Genomic DNA, 26,193 nt, shown 5'->3' on the forward strand with positions numbered 1-26,193 from the left:
CAGCGTCTGGGCAGAAAACTGAGGATCCTGCTTCTGGCAGATCGATTTTGTCTCCTAAGCCCCTTTTCCTGAGTCGTACCTGGTGCTTGGCTGCAGGAGATAGTGAAGGATTTGGTGTGAGGCCTCGGTAATCTGAGCAGCTGTGATCTGTGAATGATGGCGGCTTCGCCGGTCGTTCACGTGTCACTGGCCATGCTTGTGTTGACGGACCGAGCTAATGATCACGGTGAGTGTGCGCGTGTTTACGGATGAGGTCAAACAGGCCTGCTGACACTACAGGAGGAGAGTCGTTCATACAGAGCTCAGATTTATGGAGTGTCCTCTGCCCATCCTCCTGTTCAGCTGGTTTTGGATTACATCCTCCTGCCGTGCATGACTGCTGCCATTGTCTACAACAGACATGCTTCATATTAAATCTGGTATTCCGCTTCTTCAACTGTCAGTGATCTACTTATATAACTCCCAACAAAATCTAATTTCCATTCTACTCTCATGTCTCATCTTAACCCCTTCCTAACGAACAGTTTAGTGTGGCACTGACTTATTACCACGGTCAAGGTTGTGAATACCAGTGGCAGAAATGGAGAATTCACAAACAAATTCGACCAGCTTCAGTGTAACTTGTAAAACTGTTTTCGTTTTTATTATAGACCAGCGTCGCAGATTTGTGATTTACCTGCTTCTGCAATGCATAAGGCTTCGTGGCATCACACGATGCTTCAATAAGTCTGAATAAGGTTTGTCTTTAGCGAACAAATTGGTGAAAAACAGGAAAAAAAATTAGCTTGTATATCTCAGCAAATAAAAAAAAAAGTTTGAACGACCACACCTGAAGTGTGCTAACCATATGATTAGTTTTGTTTTTATCACAGTGCTGCTCCTAAGGTTTTCTAGAACCTCAATGAGTCCACACATCTAAACTTATAAAAAAAATCATTGATTAAGATCTGGGAAGTCAAAGCCATTGTAGTTCAGAGGCCACTCGCATCCTAATTTAAATTCCGATGGGCTCCTGGCCACTAAAAAAACTTAAAAAAAAAAAAAAAAAAAAAAAAAAAAAAACTTCCTATAATTGCAACTACAGTTTTCCTTGTTAAATTGCAAAGACTTGAAAAATCTACATTAGGAAAAACTTAACATTTAATAAATTGATATTTCACAAAACCGTAAAAATCGGGTGAAATTTTATCGTTGTTATTGTAAGAAATGCAATTGCAACATTGTGCCATTTAAAAGATGCCTTCTATGTTGCAAAGGTTTGTTAAAGGCCTAAATAAAAAACGTCCTTCACCAGTTACTGCATCTTTCAACCTGCATGTTTTCATAAATTCACCCTCGCGGTACGTCTTTGATGCTAAGATCACTTTGCTGTTTGGATCTGGATCTCGTTGTTGTTTTATGGCAGCTACTCTTACTGAAACAGAGCAATCAAATTAGATCAAATCAAGCAGCTTACAAATTAGAAACAGCAGTTACTTTTACTGAAAATATTGAGTTATTATCCTCTCTTCCTACACTTGGCATGGGAGTGAATCCTGCTGGCTGGACAAGATCCTCTGGGGCCTCAGTTTTGGCATCGGGGTCGTGTTACGTTTTACAGTAATCCTACAATGCATCTTCAACATGAGCTCGAACAGCGGAGGATCCCTCAGCTGTGGAAAACTTCCGGCCTCATTCCAATCCCAAAGAAACCAGGACCTGAAGGGCTGAATGGTGAGCGACAATCAACCTGACGCCACATGTGATGAAGATCAAGGAGTGACTGCTGCTACACCAACTGAAGGAGTAGGGTACATCAGGAGGAGGAGGACGATGCCATTGACCGCATGCTACATCCATTGTCTCTTACACCTAGATAGGGGCAGTGGTGCTCTGAGAATCACATTTCTGAAGTTCTCCTGCACCTTTAACGGTCCAGCCTCTGCTGCTCAGACACAAATTAACAGGTACGGATGTATTAAGGACTACCTGACCTCAGTATGTGTGACTGAGTTACTGCAGGTCTGACACGAAGGTCAGCAGCGCGGGAGCGAAGCAGGGGACTGTGAGTCCTGTTCACCCTGTACGCTTAAAATACAAGTCTGAGTCCTGCCTCACGCAAAGGCTGATGGATGACACAGGGCTGCACAAAGAGCAGACAGGAGGAGTACAGGAAACTGACCCAAGTCTTTATCACATGGTGTGACTCCAACTACTTGCGCCTCAGCACCACCAAGACTAAAGAGATGGCGGCTGATTTCAGGAGGTCGTGGCCACAACCGGAGCCTGTCATCGTCAATGGAGGCTGTGCTGACAGTGCACAGACTTACACCGCGAGTACGCCTGCATGACAGACCGGACTGGACGGGACGGCCAGCACAGATGTTCTGAGCAGGAAAGCACAGAGCCGGCTGGACTTCCTCAGAAGGCTGGCGTCCTTCAACATCTGCAAAAAGCTGCTGCAGATGTTCAATCATTCTGTCCCAGCGAGCGCTCTCTTCTGTGTGGCAGTGTGTTGGAGGGAGGCAGAATTAAGAAGGACGACATGCATGTGGACAGACTAGTGAGGAAGGCAGGCTCTGTTGTGGAGACAGAACTGGACAGAACATCTGCGTGTGAGCGACGGGCCTTGGACGGACTCCTCTCAATCATGGAAGCTCGCTGCTTCCACTGTACAGCATCTTCTCTCAGTGATAGGATGCTGTCATTTAATTTGTCTAACCTCTTATGACTTTATTTTATTTTATTCTATAGTGCATCAGTGCTGCTGGCACTGTGAAGAACATGTCTGTCTATTTGGACCACTTCAGTCCGATTTCAATTCATTTTAAACAGCTCTTAGATGTGTCATTATCATTCACAATTAAGCAAGACTGAAAGCACAGTATGAAGTCATTTCCTGTGTGATCACACTTTTGATTCGGACTTCCCTTTCATGCTTTTTTTTTTTTAATTTTTTTTGCAAACTCTTTGGCTCAACACTGACTTTTTTGCACAATAACCAGCCTGTTGTTGGAAAAGTTACCACACCAGCTAGCAGTTTACAGTAGCCCTTCCTCCTACATTTAGTGGAACAGACTCTGTATTTGGTCATAGCAGATGACCCACTGCTGACTCATGACGTAGCCCGCCTGTAATGCTGACTGTTTGGCCTGTTTCAAGAAAGCAGTAATTTTAAATTCTCCCTCGTGGACTCATTTGATCTCTGCAGGGGTAGTGGAAAAAGAAAAAAACTGGTATTTTTATACCTGCCTTTCGAGAGAATTTTTGCAAGCATGATGTAATTTCATATCAGAGCTCCAAATAATGAGCCAGCCTGGAGAGGCTGAGAGATGTATTAGGCCCTAACTTTATACTACATGGGGAAGTGCTTGAGAGAAACTTAACATTCCTGACACGTGAAAACATCTCAAGAGGTGGGACTTTAACTATTGATACTGTATGGAGACTTAGCGAGTCAATGTGAGACTGTCAGTTTGACGTATTGTCGGGTTCTCACCATGCTGATAACTCAACCGTGCTGGTGGCTGTGTGTTACACGTGTGTTCGGAGGCGAGTACAACTAAAAGCTCGTGAACTGCAGGCTGCCACGGAGCTTTTTTAGACAATCGTAAATAGACAAAGCAGCACTCCTGTGACTTACATCGCCACTCAGAAGACCACATGTACGTCCCACATTGCTAGCGCTGCCACCCTCAGGTCTGATCTGGACCTCCGACCACGTGCGTGCACACAATGAGAAATACGCCGTCAGACACTCAGACAGATGCACGACAGTTGGTTTCTTCACAATTGTGTTAATGACAGTCGAGACGAATGGAGCTGCCCTGTCTAAAAGCCACAGCGATGGCCCCGGCTCTCCGCTGGCCCGAAGACAGAGTGTGAAGTTTCACCCGACGAGGTGAGACTTTTCCTGCTCACCTTCTCGTCTTGGAGCAGGAGGTCCTTGACCTTGACTGCAGATGACAAACAGTCACAAAATTCACAGCAATCCTCTGATCCTCTGACCCACTGTCGCTTCCAAGCCAGACACAGATAAGTTAGCTCTACACAGTGGATTTCACTGAAGCCTGCGCTTTCATCAGACATCAGCTCAAAGTTGTGTGTTTGGTTCTGGGCAGGGACTTGACCAGATCCATAAAGATCGGTAAAGATCTGGTTAGAAGGTGGTGATGTGAGATAAAGAGATAATTGCCTATTTATGGTGAATTGCTGAATATGGTCACTAGATTAGGGCAGCAATGGTCACACACATACCCACAACTCACTCAAATATCTTGTTTTCTCTTTATCTATAACAGCAATAAGAGAAAACCAGGGTCTACATTACGTTAGGATCCTTACCTTTGTTGTTGTGCTCCTGCACTGGCAAACACAGCTGAACCTGAGTCCTGCTCTTTAGCCACGCTCAGGTGTGCGATGGTGGAAAATACCATTTGTTACTTGAACGGGGGTTTCCCTTACTTGTAATTCAATTTGACTGTGTATTTGCTACACATGAATGGGAATATGTGGAGCGTGATTTTGTTTTTTTGTTTCTTTCATATGTATTTGATGTGTGTTGTGTGTTTTGTGTGTGTTGTAAGATTCCAGAAAGATAGTGTGAAGGTGATAGGACCAGAGGGGAGGGACATAAGCCTTTGGCCTCCATGTCTCTGCGCTCTGGGGGGATTTAGACTGAGGGTGGCAAACCAGACACACACAGCCTGGAACGGATTGAAGCCTTGTGATATACTGTTACTTGTTCTTGTTTGTGTTGTTACTCTGGATGTCCAGCTGCTTTGAATTTTCCACAGTTTTTGTAAATAAAAAAGCACGTCAACATTTTGAAATTCAAGCCACTGTGTTTATGTTCTTCTTTGAACTTGTGACACCCGTACGAGAATGTGTGTGATCGTCTGTCTCTGTTTTTGTCCTGTGATGGACTGGAGCCCTGTCCAGAGTGCACCGTGCCTTCACCCACTTTTATATCTGGTGTTTTGCCTATGTTTTATTGTGGTAAAAATATGGCTTTGATAGAACTATACTCATTGACTGCAGTTTACACTCCATTGTAAACTAGCAGTGTTCATACAGACACACCGTATTTGCAGTTTTTCACATGTGACCTTGCTGCCGTCTGCGGTCCTTTTGATCAATGTTATCTCCAAAGGGGAAGCAGGTTTAAGTTTGAACAAGGATCGCACTGTATATTTGACAAGAAATTCCACCGTCAATGTCTGGAATGTCTTCTCTTCCTTATGTTGAACGCACTGCCTCACGGTGAGGCCCAAACTTACATATTCAGGATCCGCTCAGCTTTCACGATCTTTCACTGTGGTTTGGAGTCAGTCTGATTGAAACGGTGAAGCCGAAGCTGCTCCTCACCACACGTCTCTCTTCGCTATGGTTTGCGCTGCCTTGTTTGCAAAGCAGGCAGTTATTGTGACAAGGTGGAAGAGCATCAAAGAAAAGGCTTCAAAGAGTTTTCCATAATCTGAGATGGATTTTCTCTGTCTGCTTTGCAGACTGGAACTGTAAGATGTTTGCCAGCATGCACCTGTGGCATGTCTGCTTTTTCTTGCACAATGAGACATCACATGATCAATCTGATTTAGAAATACACTCTACAGTACATAGGCGTGGCACTTAATATTCAAATAATGCTACAGGTGTGTGGCAGGAGTCAGTGAGGTTCCCATTCTTTAATCCTTTTCAATTTCAACAACATCTTATTCATTAAGTAATTAAGAACTCCAGACTCTATTGTGCTTGATATTTAATCTACTATTGTCATTAGTGGAACAGATTAGATATTAGAATTGTCAGAATGGCTTGGCCAGGTGAGCTGGTATGCTTGTTAACTTGAGTGCTCATACCTATAGCACAGCATATTGAAATCATGATTTTTTTTTTCACATAATTTTATGTAGAAATGTTTTAGACTGATAGATTCATGCATTATAGGTGCACACACTCCAAGAGAGAGAGGCTTACACTGACTTGATGTCTTTCTTACACAGTGTGGCGACAGCTACGTTTGGCCCAAAACGAGGCCTGTGAGGGAATAAAAGGTGACCCGAGTGACCTCGGAGTGAAAAAATGCTCCCATGGATTAAAATTGCATGCATCCCAATAGCAAAAATGCATCATTATGTAAAAGACCACAGCATCAAAAACATTGTGTGCGGGGATAATGAAGAATACCAGACGCTCAGCGCTGTAGGACTCTCCGTCCGTCCGGGGAAAATTGCTGGTTGACCACAGAAGACCGCGCCTAGCACCCAGCCACCAGGAATGCCTTCTTCACTGGCTGTGCAAAACCCTGGCATCAGTTCAGGGCCAACTCTTTAGTCTGAGACTTGACTGAGAGAGGTGGAGAGGTGTGTCATGTGCTCACATTGGCAACTTCGTCAAAGACACGGACATGTGGAATAAGGAACAAGGAACTAAAATCAGATTTAAGTCGAAAAACCTGTGACACATTTGAATGCACCACCTCGTTGCAGACCTAAACAGCAAACCTTTAAAGAAAGGCTGCATAATATTTAAGCTTTCAAAGACATTAAAAAAATCCTTTATAGGATACAAAATCATCTCTTTATATTGTGACTGCCGCTGACAGATGTAACATCGCAGTGTGATTAAAAAAAAAAAAGCATGCATCTTTGACTGCCCTACTCTCACTGTGTGCTTCTCCCACTTCAAGCATTTCTTCTGGAAGATGCTGAGAACTGAACTTCTGGAAATAAGCAATTTGCTGCCCTCTAGTGTTCAAACTAAATGGACAATACAATAAATGACTGAACTTTAAACAACTGACTGACTGCTGTCAGTAAAAGAGCAGAACAAACAATCTATAGAGAAAAGCAGCTACTCTTGTCTTCCAGTGTACAATAATTTCATCTTACTCTGTCATTGGTCTTCTATACTACACCCATAACTGAGTTGGGGGACAAATCACTTAAATTTTGTACTTTCCATCTCACATTTCTCAGCTTTTCTCTCACTGCATACGGTACATAAAGCCAGCGCTGCCATGGATTTTGGGCTATCCATGTTTCCTTACACACTACCTTCATATTCCCCAAGAAGGTGTGGGCAGATATCGAGCCTGGTGACAGAAAATGCCTCGTCATTGCATTGCCAGCATTCCTTAGCCTGGCTCCCAATGGCCTGATGACTATTTATACAGCAGCAGAAAAGAGGCCCCCGATAGTTTGCTGGGGAGGTACGTGTCCTGAGAAAGAAGCTTTATGCCTTCTTTTTTAACAGAAATGCTGAAAAAAAAAAAAAAACCTCTCTGAAACAACTGAACCAACATGGAACCGTTTCAAATAAAAACTAGTCGATCCCACAAAACTTAAATATTATGTAAAGCTACATGTTTTCAAAAACGTGATGCTTAAATAGAGCAAAAACGGAGTGTACTTTGGGAGGTCCATGATTGACACCTGAAAAACATACTGATTGTTTAACCCAACGGTACAATTTCTTCAAATATACAAATGTAACCTCAAACAATATATTGGATTGAAATTCAGTACTGGAAACACTAATTGACTTAAGTGCAACATGTGGCCTGTGGGTAAATATACACAAATTAAAGTTGCTATTCTAAATATTAAGAGGTTAAAAATATGAGTTAGTGATGTGATGGCATGGTCCTGGATTTGTAAAATCCATCAGGAAAACAAAAGCTGTGCAGAATGCCCACCTGATCAAACGAATCAAGACCTTAATGAGCTCAGGTATGTCAGTGTAGTAAACAGCAAGCACGTTGACTGAGCTGTGAGGCTGACACATCGAGAAACAAGAGAGGGGGGTATTTTTAGTTTTCTGATGAACTGGTACAGAACCAGCCGCAGGGAGGTGCTGCCTTCTCGAAAGGATCACCAGTTCATCCAGGCATAAATTACACTGGCAACAGGTACTGGTGAACAAATGTGCTTACAGTGAGTGGAAGTCCCCCCCGACTCAAAACCAGGTGCCTCGCTTGTCAACAGGCGAGTGATTCTCACCTCTCACCTCGTGGACACCTCGCTCACGATATCTGAAACAGCCATGTGAGCACGGCCCGATCCCGACACTCACTCTGGTCAACATCACCGACGCGGGGATATGAAGGACTGCTTCAACAAATGAAGCATAATTTTTTTAAGAAAATATCAAACTCAAATAGACTCTGAGTTGCCTTTGTTTGAGGCTTTTGCTTTCAACCAACAGCACATGAGGAACATTCATCACTAAACAGTTTTTCTGTGGCTGAACCACATGAAAACATTTCCCTCTTCATTTAAATAAAGAGTCAAGTTTCACTTACTAATGAATGGCAGATCTTCTTCTGTTCCAAACTAACTGCAGAACAGGTGCCTGGACTTCTTGACACATCGCACCTTCTACTTTGTGCAATCGTTGCCTTAACAGCAAAGCTAAACATTCATTAAATTCATTCATTCATTTATTTTATTAAACAGTGTTAAATAAACACATTATAAATTAAAGTAATTCTCTAATGCCACTATTTTTTTTCTGTAATGTGATTTTAATTAAAATTACCACTTCTAAGCTAGTTAAGGATACAGTTACAATTACTGAAGTTTCAGCATGCTCATTACTCTACAGCTGCTGTCCTGCTCACGTTGACGGCTGTCACTGTTAGAATAAGCATTAGCCAAAGCTTTGTGTTTAGTGAAGAGAAAGCAGCTCTGCTTCTGTTTCACTAAGCTCCCGTTTAACCACGGAGAAGCACCTCATTGATCAATGACAACCTCAATCCTGTTGACAGACACAGGAAAGATTCCCCGCAGCGAGTAACATCAGTATTAGCCTCCAGCCACAGTCCCTGTGATGCATTAGCAGTTTTAAATAATATTCGACTCCCACAGAACTGTAAGTGGTTACGTGAATGTTGGAGGCTCATCTCAACTGTTTTGGTGCTCCAGATCATAAAACATTTTGCTCCATGCAATCGATGCAACTTCCGCTGAACTTCATGAGAGAGTCAGTCCCACACAGTGTGAATACACCCAAATGCAAATTAAGTGAACTGTGGAAGACAGCTGGAAGCAATCCAAGAGTTATGTCTGAGTGCTTTTCTTTATTTTTAATTTTCAGTGACTAGTTGAGTTACTCTCCTACCTTTTTAAAGAAATAAGCATTAGTTTCAAAAAACACTGCTAAATTGTGCAGTGAAGAAAATAAATAACAGTAGTGTAGATGATCGGCCAAAAAAAAAAAAAAGAAAGAAATTCCTGTTCAGGGTTGCAGGCCGCTGGAGCCGATTGCAGGTAAAGATTGGTGAGGACAGATCCACCCTGGACGGGTCTCCAGTCCATCACAGGGCAAACACACAGAGACAGACAACCACACACACTCATATTCACAACTACCAGCAATGTAGAGTCGGACGAGCTGGAGGAAACCAGAGTACACAGAGGTAACCGCCGCAAACAGGGAGAACATGCAAACTCCACACAGAAAAGCCCAGTGTTTGAACCCAGACTTTGCTGTGAGGTGAGAGCACTCACCACTGAAATCATGAAGTTTATATAATCATATTTAGGCTGAACAATCTGACCTAATAACAATTTATAAAATCAATCATACACTGAATTAATCATTTAAATTTTGTTACTCTTTTGGTATTTTTCTATGTAATGGCTCACTGTATATACTTGAGTTTTTATGAAAAAGAAAAGTACTAAACTGTAACACTCACAGCTTTGAGACACTGTATCTTATCATTCTCTATAAATAAATGTAAACCAGCAAAAATAATGAACTTTAAGAAACACTGATGAATATCTTTTTATGTACACGGACCTATAAGCCGCCCAATACAGTCACATCAACTGTAGGTAAAGCCTACCTGACGAGCGGCAGCGGGTTTCCTCTGACTCTGCATTCCAGGCGGATGGGGCTCCCCTCGGCCACCTCCTGACTCTTCAGCTTCTGGAGGAAGCGAGGAGGGGACAGCGGTCCAGGTGCTGTTGGAATTCCAGATTCTTGATACCTTCCACAAGCTGCTGCTTCTGCCGAGACTTCAGGATGAGGGCTTGTCTCTGACTGGCTGTACTGTGTCTCCTCTTGGTGCCCGGGAGGCAGAGACGGAGCCAAGCCTGAACCCTGCGGGAGGGCCTGCTGGCCTCTCGGAGACAGATACCCGCTGTCAGGGGAAGAGGAGTCCTCCTCCACCTGCTGCTCCACATGAGCAGACCCTTTGAAGATGGAGGACAGCTCCTCAATGAACGTCGCTGCCCGACTGCAGAACTCCGTGGCTGAAGACGCCCGGTCGTTCAGCTCCAAGCCTTCATGAAGCAGTCGGGGCTTATCCTGTTTATACACTGGCTGGATGGGTTTGTGACGGACCGCCTTCTCGACCGAGGCCGGGGCCTCACCGGGCGTGACTTTGCTGTGGACGGTGTTCTGACTGGAGGGAATCTTAACGGCTGCATTATCGTCTGGACATGGCACTTTGGTCGGTTGGTGCAGGTTTGGACTTGTGAGGTTTTCAGTGGTCTGAGGGGGCACAGGAAAGGAGGGAGTAGATTGAGGAGCCTGCTCCTTTTCTGTGGGATTCGAGAGAGATGGAGCTTCGGGTTCACCTGTGTCAACAAAGGCCTCCCGGGCCAGGTCTAGACTAAGATTGATTTCATCAGCGCTCAAGAAGGCAGTCAGATCTACAAAGTCCCCATCTCCAGATTCCAGCTCTGTCACTGAGTCCAAGTAGAGTTCTCCATCAGAGGACGCCTCCGAAAAAACGCCGACATCCCCTTCCAAAGTCCCGCCTGCTGCCGACTCCTTCAGCAGCAGAGAGATGGGGAGTGGCTGATTCCAACTCCCGTCCTGCATCCTAAAATGCACATAAAAGCCAATTACTTAACCAGTAATGGACTATCACAATGCAGAAGTGCTGTACTGACCATGGGTGGACTGACAATGGCTAACAAGCAAAAGAAAATATAATATAAAGCATCATTTGCTCTCACGCTCAGACAGGATGACTCAGATCGCTGTTGTCAGGATATTAGCAAAGGCCTTCGCTGAGGTCAGACTTAAAATGATTGGCATGACTTTACTCTCAGGCTGAGTTTGGTAAGAGTGGTCGACAGCTACGTCTTCATTCACTGCCACAGTTTTTTAATATACGATGGAACTGTGATGTGGATCATGTACAGCAGCTAACTTGATTTTATTAGGTATTCATTCAAGTATGAACTGACCAAAAATAGTAATGTGCTGTGATATTTTATTCTAAAGTTACTGTGATGTAACTGGTATACTTTTTGATTTACCAACAACATCAAGAAGAAATATGTTATTTTCAGAAAGCAGTGTTTCCATCACACTTTTTCAACAGATCAATTTTAAGTCTCATATTTTCCTGTGTCCACGGCATTAATCAGTGATATTTTTATCTCTTTTTAAAGCATTTGTGATTTTTTTTTTCTGTTCCTTCCAGCAGTTTGCATTGGTGGATTTGTTGCCATAAATTGGTATCCTGGGCCAATGGAAAGCCGTAGTGAAAACAAACATGAAGCCTCTTCACGAACAACAACCTGGAGTTACTTCTTATGAGTAAAAAGTTGCGAGTTCCTCTGTAAAGCAACACTTTGGTTCATTTCCCCCCATGTTATCCATTAATGTGTTCTGCCTTAATAATCTGCACATAGTCTTTCAAAGTTGGAGTTCCAACAGTTACTACAAAGTCAATTTCTGGTGCACAGATGTTATTCTGGTCTGTTTAGCTTAATCAGAACTTAATTAAAGAAAAATCAAATATTGTGCTCCTGCAAGCGCACAGCAATTTTCATAAGTCATGACCCTGACAGGACATTTAAGGACTGGTGACGTCTGCTGCTGGAAATAACTGAACTTCAGGAGCATAAACACACCGCAGCAAGCAGAGATTTACCGCGTCATTAACTACGGATAAAATGAACAATGTGCAAAAGGTGCTTATGCGAGATTTAACATACTCTAATGATAGTAACTCCTTCTGTGTCTCATGGTTTGCAGATGTATTGAGAGCCAATAAACAACAGGGTTTTAAAAAGAGCAACAACATAAAGAAAAACCTGAGTTAATGTGTGATAAGGAAATTGCTGATAATAAAATATTGCATGAGCATTACAACAACACGTTAGCTTTCCTATGCAGCCCTAGTATATATAAATTGAATTTTCTGTAGAGTCATCCATCTGTTTTCTACACTGCTCTGTCCAACCATGAAGGACTGGTCTTCAGTCCATTACAGGGAAAACAAAGAGAGACAGATAATCACACACACTCAAAATCAAACCTACAAACAATTCAGAATGACTTCAAATTCATTTATATGTTGGATGAAATGTATTCACATACAAGAGGAACATGCAAACTCCACATCCAAAAAGACCAACTCAGACTTAAACGACGACGACGAGGTAAGAGGGCAAGCTACTGCACAACTGTACAGTCCTGATTTGAACAAAATAACAGAAGAAATGAATAAAGTTCACTTGGGAACTAAAATTCTTACAAAAACATAGTTTGTTCCATTTAGTTACCAAGTGATGGAATGAGCCCCGGTTAGTCTAAGCCATAATCTAAAAAAAGGATGCAGACAGACATCCGTGAGTTCATTTATTTCACTGGCTGCATCCTTATATTTCAGCTTACTATAGATGTAACAGGAGTCCCGCTTGTGGACTCAAATATAAAACAGACTGCATTCAGATGTAGCTTAAAACAGTCCTGGAGCTTCAGCCCTGATCGCTGCTGAAGCGGACTGTGGATGTAAGGTGTGTTGTGAAACGGTCGGTGTACATGTATGACTCAGTGGGACACTCAGCACCTCATGGCGTCCTGAAGACCAGCTGTTGTTATTTTTAATCCCCAGGGCTATGTTTCACAGTAGCAGAGCAGCCCCATCCACCCAAAGCACAGAAGATAGGGTCGCCACTTCTGAACAGGTATAAGTCTCACAGACGTGATCATACCAGTCAGTGATGATCCTGCTCTTACACGAAAACACCCAGACAAAATGTCTTAGATGTTGCTTCAGCTGAAGGGGAACAAAAACAATAGCCTGGGGCTGATTAAATATAAATGTGGAACTGAGACACTGAAAGGGAATGATACAATGTTAACAACTGCCAGTGCTGTCAAAGTTTCCAGAGCTGCTTGTATTTCCTAGTTTTTACAATGACAAGAAATCTAATTCAGTGTCATATTGATTTATTTATCAAAAACAGAAAGGCATCAAAGAGTCTTTAAAAAACATGATGGTGAAGATGCTGTCTATGATATGTTTGTGCTTGATATACATGAAGTGTTTAAAAAGAAAAACTGTTACTGTAAATAAATTAGGTCAAACACTTCACAAAGAAAAGTAATAAGATCTGGCAAAATAATCCAGAACATACCTTCAAGTGATGTGTTCCTCTGAATGCTCTCTCCTGGCTTTGTGTGTCCAGGTTTGTTTAGTTTCAGTAAGAACCAAGCAAAAAGCAGCTTCTCTTTCCAGAAGAGCAGCCGTATTGGTCAGACGGTTGGAAGGATCTCTCAAGCTCAGGGTCCAATGGCGTACTGCCTCTGCAGTGGCCCGCTGTCCCATCTGTCCCGGTCCCTAACTGCTCACTGTGTGTGGCTATATTTGGCCCCGGGCTCAGGTTTCACAGCCAGAATACTGGCTCGAGGAGAGAGAGTGCATCGAGATAGTCCTGGGCAACAGAAGGTGGCGGTGACATTTTTATACTGAACAAGTGCTTGTTAATTAAACGTGATAAACACAGGCTATTTCAATGCTTGAAACCACGAACCTCTTCAAGCGTATGCAAACAGGACTCACAGTGCTGGGAGACTGTCTGCACTGATAACACTTGCACAAAAAAGTGTTCAATCAAGATGTAATTTACAGGATTTGCTGTCACTCTCTGACTGCGTTAGTTAAGACGTTCACGATGGCAGTGAGGCTGACAGCAGGTCAGCGTTGCCACTGCTGTTGTGTCCAGCTGAGATGACCCTTTGCTCTCGGACCAGTCAGTCATCTGTTTCAGCTACAAGTACATTATCCAAAATGTTGTCGTTAATTGGTTCAGCACCATTTCAATAAAAACCAGTACTGCACTCATAGCAGTTAAAGGGTTTATATAATAGCAATCTCTAATATTTGTAGCTTTCTACCCAGCCTAAAATTAGTTGCACCAAATTTTGGGATTTTAATAAGAATCGGTTGGCTCAGATCACACCATAACAGTGACTTATAAAAGAAGCAGACAGTTGAAGACCATGCAGCCTCACTTGGTCTATTTAGAGGTCACTATCACATTTTGTGCTCTCAGAGCTATTCTGGTTCATCATCAATCTACTGATTACAGTTGAGTGCCAGTGATAAGTCCAGAAGGAATTTCCACTGTAATAACTGCATCATGCACAACAACTAATGAGCCCTCCTCATTAGTTACCCCCCTATTAGCACTACCTCTGTGCATGAGGATTGTTTATTTTTTTACAATTTTTTAAAGAGAGGATTTCTCAATATAAACTCCAGACTAATGCTTGTGGTGTCCCGTGTAAGAATAGTCCTGGAACATTTCCAGTGTTCCTTTATATCACATGCATGTACAATAACACGTGCGTCAATCTCAAATCATGCAGTGATAGTGCTTGTGTTGACAAGTATTAGGTATATGCACAGAGCACTTCAGTTTAGTTTTGCACTGCTGCAAACTGTCTGATGAACCTTATTTGCTAATAATAGATAACAATTAAAATTACTTTTAAAATATCACTGCAATCACTAGGATATGAGAGCTGGTAAAACTATTGTCCTTTCTTCTCATTGTACTATCTTGTCACTCCTTCATCAAACTCCTATTTGCAGGAGAAGTGCCTGAATGATCTTCACCTGAATCAGTCTTGACAGAAACATGATAGCTGTTTGGTGTCTTCATGGTGCTAGTTCATTTCAACTGTGTTGCTGCTGATTCTTCTCATTGTCAATAAGTCAGAAATTCCCTGAAAACTGGTAAGGAAGTGTGTTTTCTCAATGGATGTTGGAATTCCGAAGTCTCACCTATATCCACTGCATTTTCATGGAATGGGTGAATTGAACGAATTAATTTTTGTCACACTGGAACTTTTTGAAACAAGATTGGTCCCATGGGTCTCTTTAGAAAAAAAAAATTGTATGTGGATTTTCTGTTAAAAAAAACTATTTTAAACATTTTTCATATTTTCAACTTGAACTCTAAATCTAAATATTGGGTGTTTAAATTCAAGATTAAAAAAGGAAAAGTAAAATGATGCAAATCCAGACAAACAACCTTTTAAAAAAAATCAGCAAGGGGCCAAATTAAAAGAGAGGTGTGTAGCCAGAGAAGCTATAGCTATATTGTAGCTAAATCAAATTTGTCCACTGGCTCAAAATTTTGAATTGTAAAAATGCCTCCTCCACTGTATATTGGCAAGTGTCATTCAATTTTATTTATTTATTTATTTATTTATTTATTTATTCATCCATTTATTTTTTTATAGATCATCTAGTATCATGTTTGCCACCTGGCTCAGTGGCCTCTGGTTTGCTATGTTAGCAAAGGTGTGAACTTTGTTGCTGGAACTCCATTTCATTATCAGGGTTAATTTGTTTATTCTGAAGTGCATGCTCCAGCTGACAAACACAAAACCTGCCCATATATGGTAACATGAAAGTGCAATCTCTTTTGAATATTAATGAGCAAAATAAAGTGTAGCAGAGATTTCTTGAACTCTCCAGGGGGTTCAACAAAGTGACACAGCTGAGAAGTTTAGAGACTTGAATTATATGAACACAAATTCAGCAAGCAGTTAGGTAATGATGTCAAGTTATTTAGAGGCATTACGTCCTTACCATGTTTTGGGTTTATAGTTGCCTTTGCACCTTAAATCTAGGCGACTCTTGGATTCAGGTGTGCTCCAGAAGAGGGACAGGTCTGCTCACTGGCTGGATGGAAGCAGATATAGTAGATGTCAAACAAGTTACTTACTAATTAGCCTCATTAATGTTTTTTTTTTTTTTTTTTGTATCGGGAGGAGAACCAGAGTTAATCCAGTTAGCATACAGTGACTGCATGGTTTGGACTCCAACCAATAACCCTGCCTCCCTAAGGTGAGAATACGAATCTCTATCACGACTTAATCTTTATTCATTTTTCAGTATTTGAGTGCTCAATGACGGAACGAAGGGAAAAGGGAAATGCACGATTACATATTATCATTAATTAATAAATAAAAAACCTTTCAACTATCTCACACGGGTTTCCGTTATCCGCGTTCCCTCCCCTAGAAGAAGTTTGTCCCGCTGCGCTTGCCGTCGCCGCGCGCTGGTTGGCTGTGGGGGCGCTATGGCGGCGTCCGCGTAGTTGTTAAAGAAGGAAGCTAGTGCACCAATATTCAGACTCCAATGGTTTGGAGGATGGCGTGTTCTTGATTTCTAGCTTTATTTAGCCTCCTTTAAAGTTCTCGAATAATAGCGTTTTGGGTCATTTTAAACGGATCTGACTCCTTTGACAGCTGGCCGAAAGGCTCGAAGCAGGGAGCCTCTCCTGGCTTCACTCAGCGGTGAGAAACATAAAAAAGTGCTCCGTGTGAGTATGAATTCTGGTTTGGGGTAGTATTACCTGACAGTGGCCTCGTTTTTAAGTGTATTTACATCTGTCGGAATGATAATGCAGCTAACTAGCTTATCGAGATGTTTATCAATGCCGTCTGCAGTGCCGTCGCTGTTGTCTGCTCCCTCTCTCCCACCTGCGGTCACAATACGACTGGTGTTCTGGATAAGTCTTTTAACTCAAGATACATTTGACCATCCAAAGCTAGACCGAGTCAAGAACAAGCCTCCAACGGGAAAAAAACTAAATTGTGATAATATTGCTGTATTAATAAATGTTTGAAGTTGAGTGACAAGACATCCCATTCTTTCACCATAGTGTTTAATATGGAATCGGTCCCCCTCTTTGCAGTTTTGTCAGCTTCAACTCTCCTAGGAAGGCTTTCCACAAGGTTTAGGAGTGTATTTATTGAAAGTGTTGAACAGTTATGAGGTAAGACATGCATATCTTACATTTTTTTTTTAACCAAAATTTGTTCAAACATTTTTTAGTTCCAACAAGATGAATGCCTTCAGGCAAGTAGGGGAAAAGCAACTTCCTAATACTGTGCTGTGCATGGCATGGTCTCCCAAGAAAGATCTGATTGCTCTGGCCAACACAGCAGGAGAGGTAAGCTGAGACACTTTATGCTCAATCAACACATTTTTAGGATTTTGATGATTTTCTTGAACAAATTTATGATTCATGTTGGTAGTTGCACCTTCATCGCTTGGGTGGCTTGCCACGTGTTTGGAGCCTCCCAACAAGTGAATACCCTGGAGAAGAGATCACTGCAATTGCCTGGAGACCGGATGGCAAAAGTAAGGCATCCATTCAGTATTCATCTTGGACTTTTATTAGTCATATGCATGATGAGTGCTAAACATTGTTTTTGTCTCCATTTCACAGTATTGGCATTTAGTGTGGAAGACACCAAGCAGGTGGTCCTGTGTGGAGTTGAGAAAGCAGAAATCCTCCATGTGTTTCCGGTTCAGTTTTCTGTGACTTGCATGCACTGGATGGAGGTGACGGAAGAAAGCAAGTAAGCTTGAGGCTCAGGAATAAAACCGTGTGATGGGGGTGGCGCATGACAGTTTGCAACATTGTGAGTGATTGTTTTGCTGTGTTTCAGTGACCTCAGCTCTTTTTACAACACAGAGGATGAATCTAAGGTGTTTCTTCCAAAGTTACCAACACTGCCCAAGAGGTAACACAAGCACAATTTGTGAATTATATCTTGAATAAAAATGGAGGTACTTGGTTGAGTAAAAATAATAAAAAATTGTTTTTGTTCTCAGCTATAGCACAGCTTCAAAGATTTTCAGGTAGGACAAGATTTTTCTATCTAATATCTCTTATATAATGTAAGGTGTTTTTTTTTTTTTTTCTTGAGTAGCATTGTTGCAAAATCTAAACGTATTGACCTGTTTGTATCACAGTGAAGAAAAGTCAGACAAGATGCTCAATCTCTTGGGAGAAATCAGGTAAACGGTGCATATTGTCTAAACACAGGGAAAAAAAAAGGCAATGTCTGTTATTCTTAGTGTCTTGATAACATTTTGTTATGATTTCAATCAGACTGAACATTCTTGTTCTTGGAGGAAAAGATGGCATTTTGGAGCTTTACGCCTACGGGATGTGCAAGATTGCAACTGTCAATGTGGTATGTTTATTTTTATTATTATTATTAGTAGTAGTAAATTTGTATTTTCTGTAACTGACGAATTATTTCCAATCAGCTGTTAATATACCTTGACACTTCCAAAGTTGTTTAAATGAAAAACACAATGATATGCAAAAAAAAATTCAGGTAGTTCACGATTTGTGACAAGTTATGTACTTGATTTTTGTTGCACTAAAAATAAGAACATTTTGAGCTTTCTTTATTTACCTATTGTTTTGCTAAAGAGAAAAGCTTGGCATAAATGTAGCCTTTATATTAAAATGAGTTTCTGATACGCAGGTTCCAGGGTTTTGTCGCAGCCTGAGTCTGTCCAGTGATCTGAAGTCTCTCTCTATCATCGCAGTAGTCTGTACTGTTAAAGGCAAAGAGGTCTGCTACATTCAGGTGGGAAGAATAATTTTTGTCATTCCTGGCCCCCTTGTTCTTCCAGCCTGTGATATTGCTTTCACTGTTTTCCCGCAGCTGGACACTGGATTGTTGTCTGATTATCTTCCGGAAGTCACTCGGATGGCACGCAAGTTCACCCACATCTCCACCTCGCTGCAGTATTTGAACCTCTCATTGACTTGCATGTGTGAAGCCTGGGAGGACATCCTCACCCAGATGGATCTGAGACTCACCAAGTTTGTACAGGTTTGTAGCCTATGTTTGTTGTCTGAACTCTTTGAAGCATACAAATGAAAGAACATCACTTCATGTCAGGTTATCTTTCTTTAAAGGAAAAGAACACAAGTACACAAGTTCAGGATGAGTTTCTGGAGCTCCTGCTGTTTGGAAAATCCAGGTGGGAACTGATGGAAGTTTCTGCTTTATGATTTCTTACATTATTGTCTTATATCTGAAGGTGTCCTGTAGATGGCATTAGAATGCCTCTGTGAGTTGAACCTTTTTTTGTTTGCAGTCCAGAACTTCAGACTCTTCTCATGAACCAGCTGACTGTGAAGGTGAGGAGGAGGACTAGAAACATGGTTTTCTTCTTATAGGTTTTTTTTTTTTTTTTGTAGTTTCGGTCTGGATGATGGTGAGGAAAACACTAAACTAAAACTTGTCTTTCTCTCTGTGTCTCTGTGTGTCTTTGTGATTGCAACATACACACATTGTAGGGTCTGAAAAAGCTTGGCCTGTCCATCGAGTCATCTTACTGCAGCATCCAGAAGCTAGTGATCAGTCACCTGCTGAGGTTTGTGTTTTGTGTTTCCTGTCGATGTTTTCTGCTGTTTGAATAGTTTTCATTGAAAATTTCTCCCTCCCATTAAATTTCCTCTTGCTGGCTGCAGCGGTGCAGAGGCTCTGTTGTATCACCTCAGTGAGGTGAAAGGGATGTCCCTCTGGAAACAAAAGTTTGAGGCCCTTGGTTTGAAGTCAGCGGCAATAGAAGGTAAGACTGCAGTCTGGCTCAGTGATTACCTCCAATAGCCAAGATTTGATGAAGAGCAGAAAAATATTCAATAAAGTTCCTGCCACTATGATTGTGTCTAGATATTTGTATTTTGTTTAACATGATATGGAAGTAGAGTCATTTTCATCTTTTTAATGATAAACCACACATGTCTTTAATGTATTCAGAGGCCATCACAGCTGTGGGCTCCTTTTCTCTCAAAGCTAATGAGCTTCTGCAGTAAGTTAAGGACTATAAAGCATCAGTTACCATATGTCTTTGTGAACTGTCTGGCTTCAGTCCCATTGAACTTTTTTTTTATCATTTAGGGTGATTGACAAGAGCATGAGGAATTTCAAAGCCTTTTTTAGGTGGCTATACGTGGGTAAGAATTCAGTTTACTTTCACACGTTGTGCAAGTTCAAATGTGTTTGTTTATTTTTATTAAGCAAGTGTTTGATTGTATGTTTTTTTTATTTTGTTCAGCGATGTTGAGAATTTCCGAGGAGCACGTGCCTCCAGAACTCAACAAGGTGAGTTTTATTAGAGGCGTGTAATTTCAACACAGTTCTCAATTCAATTCATTAAGTTATACATTGATCTCTTCAGATGACCCAGAAGGACATTTCATTTGTTGCTGACTTCTTGTCTGAGCATTTCAGTGAGGTAAGACCAGCAAAACAGCATAATGAGGAGTGTGGCTATGTCAGCTGAATTTTACAATCTGAAATCTGATCAATGTTTGACATAGAATAAGGAACTCTTCCTTCGTAAAGGAAAGTACTTCAACATTGAACGAGTTGGCCAAGTAAGTGGATTTATTGCATTGGATTATTTGGAATGAAAGTGGCATCACAGCAAACTGATTTGGCTGTCTTCTGGATCTTTATAGTATTTGAAGGACAAGGATGAGAATCTTGTTTCTCCGCCCGATGCGACAGGAAACCAGTGGCTGGAATTCTTGAAGAATACTTGCAAAGATGGTGAGCTCACATTTCAAAGTGCTGATAAGAAAGTCTAGCTGAACCAATGTCTGAGTGATATTTGATGCACAATTTGTTTTTTGATTTTTTTTGTTTTTTGCAAATGACACATTTGTTGCTCTCAAAACATACATTGACAAGATGTCATTCAAAAAGGAGGGTCAGGGATCATCTGTAAAATGATCTGAAGCTGAACACCAAAACCTTTGAGAGATTGTCATAAACTTAGGAAACATAAGAATCATAACGCTATTCACAAAACATGGACATTTGTCCCCTCTCATTTTCTTACCATTTGTGACTTGAGATTCTAACTTATTTCTTTTTTTGTGTTACTTCAACTTCTGTTTCTTTATTTCATTTTATATTTTAACCTTTCTTCCATTTGAAAATTATTATAACTGCAGATTGCTGCAGGCAGTGGTGGTCTATAGGTTATGAAAGAGAGCTTCTAAGCAGAAGTACAAATCTAACAGATGGGTCTACGCTACGGCTCCCTGAGCAGGCTTTTATCAGGCTGGAGTTGCATCAGAATGTTCACCCGGGCTAACGTGTCAAATCAAACAGGTGCTCTGGTGAGCTTGGAAAGGAGCAACCTCAGTGCAATTAAAGAAAAACCATGTCAAAAAAATTGCCATCATTTTATTTCCTGCCAAACTAAATTTTATGTCGTATTGTATGATATTTGCTTTCATGTGAAGCCCCATTACTTCTCAGTCTTGTTTGCAGTGTGATTTGTTGACTACTAATCACTTATGTATTTTTTTTGGGTTTTTTTGTTGTTGTTTTTTTAGGGAGTCCTTTGCTGTTTCCTTCATATCCACAAAAGTCGGTCCAGTTTGTGAAGAGGCTGATGGAGATGGTGATTGAGGATTGCCTTGAGAACCCTGCAGTAAGTAGTTTGGCTTTTGAGTATCCTCTCTTCCCTCAAACTAATTACTCCGTTCGTTGGGAAACAAAATAATCCATGACATCCAAACTCACTGTTTCTGTATCACACTTCATGATTGTTATGCTTATTTGTTTGCAGAATGTAATTGGCAAGTCTGTAAAAGTTGCTGCCTTTGTGCCACTGTACGCCATCCCAGAGAGGTATGATCCCATGTGCTTGCTGATACTAAAGATAATGTTTTAAATGTCTTTACAGTATTCCATATAGTTAAATTGATTTTATTTGTTTCTGCAGTTCCGAGAAGACGCAACATTTTGAACTTCCATCTTTGTAAGTAAAAAGATGACACAAGTTTTGTTTTTGTTGCAGGAAGATGAGAATTACTTTATTTTTACTTGTCCTTTTTCAGATGGAATGACAAAAAAGCCCAAATGCACTACGCCGTTTTCTGCATGCCAGAGATTTGCCCCTGCAAGCTTTTCATCATGCGGCGGGGAACTGACCCAAGCAGGTATGTTTATGTCTCTGAAATTTCAACTGAGCCTCTTCATATTTATTTTAATGTTCTTTGAATTAATCATTTTGTTCTGTTGCAGGGAAATTTCAAACAGCGTCATGTCAGTCAACCTCAGCCACCAGTATGGCTTTGGAGATGGTGAAGTTGCTGAAGCCCAGTGAGCGTTGCGAATGTCATTTTTGCAACTCAAATTGAGTGTAAAGTTAGAGCTAGGGTTGGCGATCTTGGGAAAACTAGCATGTATTCGAATGTAGCATCTCCCCAAGGCTCCGCCTAGCTCCACCCAGCTCCCGCCCAGCTCCCACCCCATTGGAGGAGCTCCTGTTGGGAGCTCCTCCAATGGAACGCACCCGCTTACATGCACAAGCACCGCTGTTGCAATACTAACCTGTCCTCAGTGGTTCGTTTCTTCGTTTTTCTTTATTTGCACTACGCCAAGTTATGGCGCGCGCAACGGTAAGTAAACCCCCAAACATTCTTCTCCGCCATTCTGCAACGACGCTCCGTCCTTCTCAGCTTGGCAACGCCTGCACTGAACCAGGGCCAGTGCACGCCATTGACATGTACGCGCAGGGGGCAGGTAGAACGGCGAAGGGATTTGATTGGTTTACAACCAAGGTGTCCCGGCAAGGCTATTGGTTGCTGTTTTTCCTGTTTTACTTCTGCTGTAGATAGCGGATATTTTCCGCTCTACTTTAAAAACACGCTATGAATTGCTTCCCATCAGGGCATAAAGATCATTTTAACCAGTATTTTTAAAAATGTATCTAATTCAGATCGCCAACCCTAGCTTTAAGCCTCTGCCAATTTTTTTTTTTTTTTTTTTAAATAGTGCCATATGTGTTTTTTTGTGACTGTTAACTGACGTCATGTTTACAGACCCCTGGACGCTCGCTTTTATGACGATGAAACGCTCACTGTGGTCTTTGAAGGACTGAGGGAACAGAAAAGCCACCGGGTGCTGGCTCAGCTGCCTTTCGCTTCCATTCTGAGTAGCAGCGAGACTAAATTCAACTGGGACTCCAACCTGAGGTGCAGATAGACATATTTCTTTACCAAATGCCGTTGTCTTTTTGAGCATCAGGTTGAAAGAGAGAAGAGTTTTAATTGCTTGTCACATTTTGTGTGTGTGTGCATATATTAATATAATACAGTGTTTTAGATTTCTTTCAGTAAATGTACACAGTAATATTTCATTTTATTTTGCAAGACTATTAAGTACAACGGTGAACACAACGCTTTGATACTATGAATGAAAATCATTTGGAGTGTACATGATACATTTAGCATTTTTGCGCAATCATTGTAGAACAAGCACATCTTCAACCAGAAATATTTGTTATATTCATGTGGTCATCTAAAGTGAAATAAGTTAGTCTGTAATGAGGGAAATATTGAGGGAGTGTCATTCATCTTTACTTGGAATTCGGATTGTCATAGACTGATAAAAAGCCTTTTCTGGCGGTGTGTCATTTCCAAAAGTGTGCAACTTATTGATTTCTTTGGTTTGAGCTGAGATAGATATGGCAAACAGAAAAAATATGTCAGGCAGACAATGCCAATGTGATAAAGTGTCATTTACCCACGGTACTCATTGCAAAGGAGGTCAGACCCCACCCTACTGATTAGACTTCCTCCTCCCTGCTGCAGAAAAAAACTAATTAAGTTATATATATTCCAATAGCATCAAGGACAGCATTTTAGACTTGGCATTTGGTTGACATTGTTGAATAGAAAAATCTTCAGTCCTTTGATGTCATTCTAGGAGATGATAGTTAATAGGGAGACAAGAAGGTGAGGTGTCTAGAAAGTTTCATGTTTTTGTCTTTTGACATTTTTAAAACCCCTGATTTAGTACCCATTCGTCTTCTTGGTTAGGTTGGACCAACAGAGCGAGGCCATCCCTTCCCAAAGTCTGGTGTTGGGGAATCAGTGGCGTGATCTTGAGAACATAAAGGCTCAGTATGTCGCTGTCAATGGAAACCGCAAAGTGGCCTGCGTGGTACGTTTAAGACTTACCTAATCTGAAGTTATCTTTAGTTTGTGTGGGATGTTGTATGAAAATGATTTGGAGACACCAACAACTCACCACATCAGTATGGGCAGTGCTGCCGTTGTATTCTGTGTTTAAAGGACGTTATCGTTCCTGACAGGTCAGTGCCAATCTGAGGCACATCCGTGTTTTTGAGATGGACATAGAAGAGGACGATGAAGGAGGTGACGTTCATAATGCCAGCGCCGACATGGACGTGCTGGAAGGTTCCTCAGCCATCCAGAGGGCGGTGGAGGAGGGCAAAGGTGAAGCTGTGGAGGAGAGTGGACACTCTGCTCTGAACCCGGAAACGCAGCTGGAGTCAGAAGAGGCTTTGGAGCTCTCCTGAGTCTGAGACATCTGGACATTCAAAAGGAAACTGGGCGCCAAGTCTAATTTTCCTTTTTGATTTTAAAGTACTTGTAGACATACAGCTCTTTGCTCATACAAGACTTTGTTGTGTATTTAGTTTTTGGAATATTTTTAAGTTTTTTAATTTTTAACAATGTACTAAAGTGCCCGCTAGATTTTTACTAAAGCCTACTAGGAGAAGTAATTATGGACCAAGGTCTCCTTTGTTCTTTTAGTGTTTTTTCATCCTTCTTGGTTATTATTACCATGCGTAAAGAAACCCCAATTTGACCCCCTAAACTTGCATGAAAACTCAGAAAAATTGGCAGGTACATCCAGACTGGTGAAACATTAGATAAAATGGAAGAATGAACCCCTTAACCCCATCTGCTCTCTAGTGCACCTAAAAACAGTGAAATACCCGCCACGGCCCGTCGGAATGTCGTAGAGAGATCAAACCAATGTTCACACGTTCATCTCGTCAAGATATCAAATTCATGTATTGACACCCCTGACCTAAATCCAACAGGAAGTCCGCTATTTCCCTTTCAATGTAAAATTTCGCTCAAAACATCTCGCCTTTTTCATAAACCGAGGCTTCTTCTGTCAAAACTATAAGTGTGACTGCTCTGAAAACCTCGGGACTGAAAGACAACTAAATTCCCTATCAAATGAGACCATTTTTGTTCACTTTGGCCCACAGGAATGGATTCTGGAGCAGTTTTTTACCAAAGAGAAACTGTTTTTCTTTTCCCTGTCACACTCTGACGACTTGTGACCTATGTAACCATATCTGGGCATAGAGCTGCTCTTACTGACCTGAGACCAGCTGTCAAGCATTCTGCATGTTGTACTTGGTTTCCGCAGCAGGTGGCGCAAAGTGACAATGAATCACACATGACTGAAGCAAGAATGCCACAGCAGCAGCCCGTGACTGGCTTCCATGCTTAAAGCTGGTGTCAGGAGTTTTGAAAGAGGGAGGGTTTTTTTTAAATCCAACATCTCAGGTTCCGCCCTCCCTCTGCTTTCATAAGCGACCAAGCCACGCCCCTTTAATTGTGCACGCTATTATCCGTCGGGTGAAAATGAGAGCCTCCCAGTCCTACAGCATCCTACATGTTTAACTGTTTACGGTGGATGTTCAGCAGACAGTGGATATATCCGAGGTAAGCTGGCCGGCTGCTGCGGAGCTAACTCACCTCTGCCTGGAGGAGTGCACGTGCTCTCTGGCTGCGTGCACACTTTGATTGACAGCACGAGAATGCGGAAGCTCGAAATCTATTGGCTGATGCTGACCGGGGTCTATGAGAGGAAGGCGGGGCTCATAAATAAATTTTTATATTGCTTTATGCTAATATTATATTGTAGTACCGAACCAGACTGACACATTTAAGCTCTGTTGAAAAATGATACATACAGTGGAAACGAACGGAAACTCCGGACACGTTTACGTGAAGTCACTGCAGAAGCAACACTTGAATAACATTGCTTTTCTTGAGATCTCTAAGTTATTTTTCTTATCTTGAGAACATTTGAACATTAAAAAAGATAATGTAACTGTGAAAGCTAATTAAATGAGAATTTCATCCCATTTTGTTTTTTAGTGAACATTTTTGCCTTTTTTTTCTACTGTGTATGTACTACTTTCAAATGTTAAACCACAAAACAAGTCTTGCAATAGCCTTCATAAATCTCAAATGGATGAATGTTTAAATTGCCATTCTTGTTCCTTCAGATTTCAATATATCATATAAGTCAAATAGACTACTACTATAATCAAATAGA

General features: G+C 41.5%; 2 protein-coding genes across 4 annotated transcripts in view; one reads left to right on the plus strand and one right to left on the minus strand.

Annotated features, from left to right (window-relative positions):
• palld (palladin, cytoskeletal associated protein) overlaps nt 1–13,434 on the minus strand; it is a 61,519-nt gene extending 48,085 nt beyond the window's left edge. The window contains exons 1-2 of the mRNA XM_030083435.1: nt 13,368–13,434; nt 9,830–10,813 (exon numbers count right to left, since the gene is read on the minus strand). Coding sequence (XP_029939295.1) covers nt 9,830–10,812 — 983 coding nt within the window. The 5' untranslated portion in view covers nt 10,813; nt 13,368–13,434. The remainder of the gene's footprint in view (nt 1–9,829; nt 10,814–13,367) is intronic.
• Nucleotides 12,419–25,500, plus strand: anapc4 (anaphase promoting complex subunit 4). 3 transcript variants are annotated; one of them, XM_030083440.1, is made up of 28 exons: nt 12,419–16,090; nt 17,084–17,201; nt 17,287–17,392; nt 17,481–17,613; nt 17,704–17,778; nt 17,870–17,896; nt 18,011–18,055; nt 18,150–18,234; nt 18,535–18,639; nt 18,718–18,888; nt 18,975–19,039; nt 19,157–19,199; nt 19,359–19,435; nt 19,533–19,633; nt 19,822–19,873; nt 19,963–20,018; nt 20,120–20,166; nt 20,243–20,299; nt 20,385–20,441; nt 20,526–20,616; nt 21,411–21,508; nt 21,647–21,708; nt 21,803–21,838; nt 21,918–22,019; nt 22,105–22,182; nt 22,905–23,057; nt 23,904–24,027; nt 24,179–25,500. In XM_030083440.1, the coding sequence occupies exons 1-28, from the start codon at nt 15,984–15,986 to the stop codon at nt 24,404–24,406; spliced, it is 2,499 nt and encodes an 832-aa protein (XP_029939300.1). In that variant the 5' UTR covers nt 12,419–15,983; the 3' UTR covers nt 24,407–25,500. The 3 variants fall into 3 exon arrangements, with proteins under 3 accessions (XP_029939300.1, XP_029939302.1, XP_029939301.1); XM_030083442.1 differs by lacking the exon at nt 12,419–16,090 and adding an exon at nt 16,318–16,568; XM_030083441.1 differs by lacking the exon at nt 12,419–16,090 and adding an exon at nt 16,318–16,542.
• The last annotated feature ends 693 nt before the right edge of the window (nt 25,501–26,193 follow it).

The sequence above is a fragment of the Salarias fasciatus genome, chromosome 23, assembly GCF_902148845.1.
Source record: "Salarias fasciatus chromosome 23, fSalaFa1.1, whole genome shotgun sequence".
Classification (NCBI taxonomy): Eukaryota; Metazoa; Chordata; class Actinopteri; order Blenniiformes; family Blenniidae; genus Salarias; species Salarias fasciatus.

Bases quoted from the DNA above. Each gene is read 5' to 3' on its own strand.
- anapc4 (XM_030083440.1), top strand. From the start codon at position 15,984: ATGTTTTTTTTTTTTTTTTTTGTATCGGGAGGAGAACCAGAGTTAATC. The intron at 18,889-18,974 runs GTTTGTAGCCTA...CTTTCTTTAAAG, and splicing joins GACTCACCAAGTTTGTACAG to GAAAAGAACACAAGTACACA. The intron at 21,509-21,646 runs GTAAGTAGTTTG...ATTTGTTTGCAG, and splicing joins ATTGCCTTGAGAACCCTGCA to AATGTAATTGGCAAGTCTGT.